Here is an 8,121-nt window from a genome sequence, read left to right on the forward strand (position 1 = left end):
ATATTATATTAATATATATTATATTATATTAATATATATTATATTATATTAATATATATTATATTAATATAATATATATTATATTTATCCACTCTATCGGAGGCTGAGCTGCAGCTCTGAAATACAACAAATAAAATCCAGCAGATTAAATTATTAACTGTTAATAGGATGGAACGTTTTTATCTTATCTACAGTTATTATATAATAATTATATTAATATATAATATATTCATTATATTATAATATATTATATATTAATATATAATATATAATATATAATATATTATAATATAATTAATATATAATAAATATAATTAATATAATATAATATAATTAATATATAATTAATATAATATATTAATATGTATTATATTAATATATATTAATATTTAATATATTATATTAATATATATTAATATATATTATATTATATATATAATATATTAATATATAATATTAATATAATATATATTAATATAATATATTAAATATTAATATATATTAATATATTATATTAATTATATATTAATTATATTATATTAATTATATTTATTATATATTAATTATATTATAATATATTATATATTAATATATATTAATATATAATATTATATTAATATATATTAATATATAACTGTCTCTCATGTTCGTAGCTTCGTCTGCAGCTGTTCGATCTCACGTCTGAAATTCAGAGAGTCTCCATAAAAGAAGAAGATGAAGAAGAGCAGGTAACCCTTCAGACTTCATCAGGACCCGGGTCTTCATCAGGACCCGGGTCTTCATCAGGACTCGACATGAACTTCAGACTGTTCTGGACTCAGCTGACTCTGATGGTTCTGGTTCTGTTTCTGTCTCTCAGCCGCCGTACGTTCCTCACGCGCTCGCCTTCAAGCGGTCCTACGCCATCAAGGTACCTGGTTCTAGTCTCTGTCCCTCACACCTGGTTCTAGTCTCTGTCCCTCACACCTGGTTCTAGTCTCTGTCCCTCACACCTGGTTCTAGTCTCTGTCCCTCACACCTGGTTCTAGTCTCTGTCCCTCACACCTGGTTCTAGTCTCTGTTCCTCACACCTGGTTCTAGTCTCTGTTCCTCACACCTGGTTCTAGTCTCTGTCCCTCACACCTGGTTCTAGTCTCCGTCCCTCACACCTGGTTCTAGTCTCTGTCCCTCACACCTGGTTCTAGTCTCCGTCCCTCACACCTGGTTCTAGTCTTTGTTCCTCACACCTGGTTCTAGTCTCCGTCCCTCACACCTGGTTCTAGTCTCCGTCCCTCACACCTGGTTCTAGTCTCTGTCCCTCACACCTGGTTCTAGTCTCTGTCCCTCACACCTGGTTCTAGTCTCTGTCCCTCACACCTGGTTCTAGTCTCTGTCCCTCACACCTGGTTCTAGTCTCTGTCCCTCACACCTGGTTCTAGTCTCTGTCCCTCACACCTGGTTCTAGTCTCTGTCCCTCACACCTGGTTCTAGTCTCTGTCCCTCACACCTGGTTCTAGTCTCTGTCCCTCACACCTGGTTCTAGTCTCTGTCCCTCACACCTGGTTCTAGTCTTTGTTCCTCACACCTGGTTCTAGTCTCCGTCCCTCACACCTGGTTCTAGTCTCCGTCCCTCACACCTGGTTCTAGTCTTTGTTCCTCACACCTGGTTCTAGTCTCCGTCCCTCACACCTGGTTTTAGTCTCTGTCCCTCACACCTGGTTCTAGTCTCCGTCCCTCACACCTGGTTCTAGTCTCTGTCCCTCACACCTGGTTCTAGTCTCTGTCCCTCACACCTGGTTCTAGTCTCTGTCCCTCACACCTGGTTCTAGTCTTTGTTCCTCACACCTGGTTCTAGTCTCCGTCCCTCACACCTGGTTCTAGTCTCCGTCCCTCACACCTGGTTCTAGTCTTTGTTCCTCACACCTGGTTCTAGTCTCCGTCCCTCACACCTGGTTTTAGTCTCTGTCCCTCACACCTGGTTCTAGTCTCCGTCCCTCACACCTGGTTCTAGTCTCTGTTCCTCACACCTGGTTCTAGTCTCTGTTCCTCACACCTGGTTCTAGTCTCTGTCCCTCACACCTGGTTCTAGTCTCTGTCCCTCACACCTGGTTCTAGTCTCCGTCCCTCACACCTGGTTCTAGTCTCCGTCCCTCACACCTGGTTCTAGTCTCTGTCCCTCACACCTGGTTCTAGTCTCCGTCCCTCACACCTGGTTCTAGTCTCTGTCCCTCACACCTGGTTCTAGTCTTTGTTCCTCACACCTGGTTCTAGTCTCTGTTCCTCACACCTGGTTCTAGTCTCCGTCCCTCACACCTGGTTCTAGTCTCCGTCCCTCACACCTGTAACACCTTTGGTCTCTGCTGGTCCAGAGACGGTCTCGGAAGGACCGGGTCCCGGAGTCGGACGGACTGTCTTCGTGTCCCACTGAGGTGGTCGGGGTCCTGGTCCAGCCGAAGGAGCCGTCCAGTCTGAGTGTGAAGGAGACCATGTTCCAGAGGGGACGAGAGTCCGAAGACTTGGACGCTAAAATCACCCGACGGGTTCAAAGAGCCGCGAGAAGCCAAGCGAAGAAAGAAGAAGTGAAGAGACTCCACCAGGCTCAGGTAACCCTGACCCTGACCCTGACCCTGACCCTGACCCTGACTGCTGGATTCAATGTAATCAGTATGTGTGTGTGTGTGTTTGTGTGTTTGTGTGTGTGTGTGTGTGTGTGTGTGTTTGTGTGTGTGTGTGTGTGTGTGTGTGTGTGTGTGTGTGTGTGTGTGTGTGTGTGTGTGTGTGTTTTACAGATGATTCAGAGGCAGCTGCAGCAGGTGGAGGAGAAGCAGAGACAGCTGGAAGAGAGAGGAGTGATGGTGGAGAAAGCTCTGAGAGGAGAAGCAGGTACACACACATATATACCATAGACTGTATATAATGGACGTAACATCTGTGACGTCACCCATTGGTTTGTGGACTGCTGCTCGGAGGCCAATAGTATCGGATCTGAGCAGCGCCATCTTGAAAATTTCAGGTGCATGCTGGGAAAAATAAAAACAGGGATTCTACTTATATGGGCATCAGGAGGAGCATGAGGCGCCCTCCTGAACCTGTGAACCAATCAACCTGTCAATCACCACGTAGCCACGCCCTAATGCATACCCTGCTTTATCGTCACATATAAAATCAGGGAGGCCAAAATGTCCCAAATGAACATCATACTGCATTGAAGAAGGCTTTAAACTAGCGATTGAGACCATAAACACATTTTGAAAACGTTTACTGAGGTTAGAAATCAAGTGAGAAGTTGGTGAATTCTCCATTGACTTGTATAGAGACGGAAGTCCTTGACACCAAAACGGTCGCCCCCTGGTGGCCTTTTGATAGAATGCAGCTTTAAGTTACTTCCTGGTTGGCCTCATTTCAGAGGACCAGAACTCCCCGCCTGGTTTATACACACTGACTGATTTCTCTCTCTGTCAGATTTTTGGGGAGACTCTGGAAACAGTCCAGATGTGGATCTTCAGCTGAGAGGTGAGTTCATCATTAAGTATCAGAGTCTAATTTAATCAATAATCAATAATCAATCATCTCTCTGCAGGACTGGGTGAACTGGAGAACCCAGGTTTGATGCAGCAGTGGTTCCATCTGGTCCAGCAGAAGAACGTTCTGGTTCTATACGAGTCTGAGCTCATCATACTGTGAGTGTTTGACCTTTGACCCCCAGACCTGGTCTCAGAGCCTCCTGGTCCTGGTCTAACCCAGTCCTGTGTTTCAGGGCTCGAGAGCTGCAGCTGGAGGACCGGCAGAGTCGCCTGCAGCAAGAACTCAGAGAGCGGATGGCTGTGGAGGGTCAGAGACCAGTACACCTGATACACCCGATACACTGATACACCTGATACACTGATACACCTGATACACCCGATACACTGATACACCTGATGCACTGATACACCTGATACACTGATACACCTGATACACTGATACACCTGATACACTGATACACCCGATACACCTGATACACTGATACACCCGATACACCTGATACACTGATACACTGATACACCTGATACACTGATACACCTGATACACCTGATACACTGATACACTGATACACCTGATACACCTGATACACTGATACACCTGATACACTGATACACCCGATACACCTGATACACTGATACACCTGATACACCTGATACACTGATACACCTGATACACCCGATACACCTGATACACTGATACACCTGATACACTGATACACCTGATACACTGATACACCTGATACACCTGATACACTGATACACTGATACACCTGATACACTGATACACCTGATACACTGATACACCTGATACACTGATACACTGATACACTGATACACCTGATACACTGATACACCTGATACACTGATACACCTGATACACTGATACACTGATACACCTGATACACTGATACACTGATACACCTGATACACCTGATACACTGATACACTGACACACCTGATACACTGATACACTGATACACTGATACACTGATACACCTGATACACTGATACACCCGATACACCCGATACACTGATACACTGATACACCCGATACACCTGATACACTGATACACTGATACACCTGATACACCTGATACACTGATACACTGATACACCTGATACACTGATACACCTGATACACTGATACACTGATACACCTGATACACTGATACACTGATACACCTGATACACTGATACACTGATACACTGATACACTGATACACCTGATACACTGATACACTGATACACCTGATACACTGATACACCTGATACACTGATACACCTGATACACTGATACACTGATACACCTGATACACTGATACACTGATACACTGATACACTGATACACCTGATACACTGATACACTGATACACTGATACACCTGATACACTGATACACCTGATACACTGATACACTGATACACTGATACACTGATACACCTGATACACCTGATACACTGATACACCTGATACACTGATACACTGATACACTGATACACTGATACACCTGATACACTGATACACTGATACACTGATACACCTGATACACTGATACACCTGATACACTGATACACTGATACACCTGATACACCTGATACACCTGATACACTGATACACCTGATACACTGATACACTGATACACCTGATACACTGATACACTGATACACTGATACACCTGATACACTGATACACTGATACACCCGATACACTGATACACTGATACACCCGATACACTGATACACTGATACACCTGATACACTGATACACCCGATACACTGATACACCTGATACACCCGATACACTGATACACCTGATACACTGATACACTGATACACCTGATACACTGATACACTGATACACCTGATACACTGATACACCCGATACACTGATACACCCGATACACCCGATACACTGATACACCTGATGCACTGATACACTGATACACTGATACACCTGATACACTGATACACCCGATACACTGATACACCCGATACACCCGATACACTGATACACCTGATGCACTGATACACCTGATACACTGATACACTGATACACCTGATACACTGATACACCCGATACACTGATACACTGATACACTGATACACCTGATACACTGATACACTGATACACCCGATACACTGATACACCTGATACACTGATACACCTGATACACCCGATACACCCGATACACCTGATACACTGATACACCCGATACACCTGATACACCTGATACACTGATACACCCGATACACCTGATACACTGATACACCTGATACACCTGATACACTGATACACCTGATACACTGATACACCCGATACACCTGATACACTGATACACCTGATACACCTGATACACTGATACACCTGATACACTGATACACCTGATACACTGATACACCTGATACACCTGATACACTGATACACTGATACACCTGATACACTGATACACCTGATACACTGATACACTGATACACTGATACACCTGATACACTGATACACCTGATACACCTGATACACTGATACACCTGATACACTGATACACCTGATACACTGATACACTGATACACCTGATACACCTGATACACTGATACACTGACACACCTGATACACTGATACACTGATACACTGATACACTGATACACCTGATACACTGATACACCCGATACACCCGATACACTGATACACTGATACACCTGATACACTGATACACTGATACACCTGATACACCCGATACACTGATACACCTGATACACTGATACACTGATACACCTGATACACTGATACACTGATACACTGATACACCTGATACACTGATACACCTGATACACTGATACACCTGATACACTGATACACTGATACACCTGATACACTGATACACTGATACACTGATACACCTGATACACTGATACACTGATACACTGATACACCTGATACACTGATACACTGATACACCTGATACACTGATACACTGATACACTGATACACCTGATACACCTGATACACCTGATACACTGATACACCTGATACACTGATACACTGATACACCTGATACACTGATACACTGATACACTGATACACCTGATACACTGATACACTGATACACTGATACACTGATACACCTGATACACTGATACACCCGATACACTGATACACTGATACACCTGATACACTGATACACTGATACACTGATACACCTGATACACTGATACACCCGATACACTGATACACCTGATACACTGATACACCCGATACACTGATACACCCGATACACCCGATACACTGATACACCCGATACACTGATACACCCGATACACTGATACACCCGATACACCCGATACACTGATACACCCGATACACTGATACACTGATACACCCGATACACTGATACACCCGATACACCTGATACACTGATACACCCGATACACTGATACACCTGATACACTGATACACCCGATACACTGATACACCCGATACACCCGATACACTGATACACCCGATACACCGATACACCTGATACACCCGATACACCCGATACACCGATACACCTGATACACTGATACACCCGATACACCCGATACACCGATACACCCGATACACTGATACACCCGATACACGATACACTGATACACCTGATACACCGATACACCGATACACCCGATACACTGATACACTGATACACTGATACACCCGATACACCGATACACTGATACACCCGATACACTGATACACCCGATACACTGATACACCTGATACACTGATACACCCGATAAACTGATACACTGATACACCCGATACACTGATACACCCGATACACTGATACACTGATACACTGATACACCTGATACACTGATACACCTGATACACTGATACACCCGATACACTGATACACCCGATACACCCGATACACCGATACACCGATACACCCGATACACCCGATACACCTGATACACTGATGCACTGATACACCTGATACACCGATACACCGATACACTGATGCACTGATACACTGATACACCCGATACACTGATACACCCGATACACCCGATACACTGATACACTGATACACTGATACACCTGATACACTGATACACTGATACACCCGATACACTGATACACTGATACACCTGATACACTGATACACTGATACACTGATACACCCGATACACTGATACACCCGATACACCCGATACACCCGATACACTGATACACCGACACACCGATACACCGATACACCGATACACTGATACACTGATACACCGATACACTGATACACTGATACACCCGATACACTGATACACTGATACACTGATACACCCGATATACTGATACACCCGATACACCCGATACACCCGATACACTGATACACTGATACACTGATCCACCCGATACACTGATACACTGATACACTGATACACCTGATCCTGTGTTTCTTAGACCACCTGAAGGAAGAGGCGGAGCTGCTGGCGGAGCGTCTGATCCTGGAGGAGATGTTGGAGGTGGTGGAGCAGAGAAATGCTCTGGTGACTCTGCTCGAGGAGCAGCGGCTGCAACTGGACCAGGACCAGCACCAGAACCAGGACCTGGACCAGGACCAGGACCTGGGTCTGCAGTGGACTTGA

At 44.0% G+C, this 8,121-nt stretch overlaps 1 protein-coding gene across 1 annotated transcript in view; it reads left to right on the forward strand.

Annotated features, from left to right (window-relative positions):
• The window catches only part of LOC134004370 (protein-methionine sulfoxide oxidase mical3a-like), a 46,516-nt gene extending 38,395 nt beyond the window's left edge, over positions 1 to 8,121 (forward strand). The window contains 8 exon segments of the mRNA XM_062443600.1: positions 654 to 728; positions 860 to 910; positions 2,349 to 2,582; positions 2,769 to 2,862; positions 3,442 to 3,492; positions 3,560 to 3,659; positions 3,737 to 3,810; positions 7,937 to 8,121. Coding sequence (XP_062299584.1) covers positions 654 to 728; positions 860 to 910; positions 2,349 to 2,582; positions 2,769 to 2,862; positions 3,442 to 3,492; positions 3,560 to 3,659; positions 3,737 to 3,810; positions 7,937 to 8,121 — 864 coding nt within the window.

Source organism: Scomber scombrus, chromosome 22, assembly GCF_963691925.1.
Source record: "Scomber scombrus chromosome 22, fScoSco1.1, whole genome shotgun sequence".
Taxonomy (NCBI): Eukaryota; Metazoa; Chordata; class Actinopteri; order Scombriformes; family Scombridae; genus Scomber; species Scomber scombrus.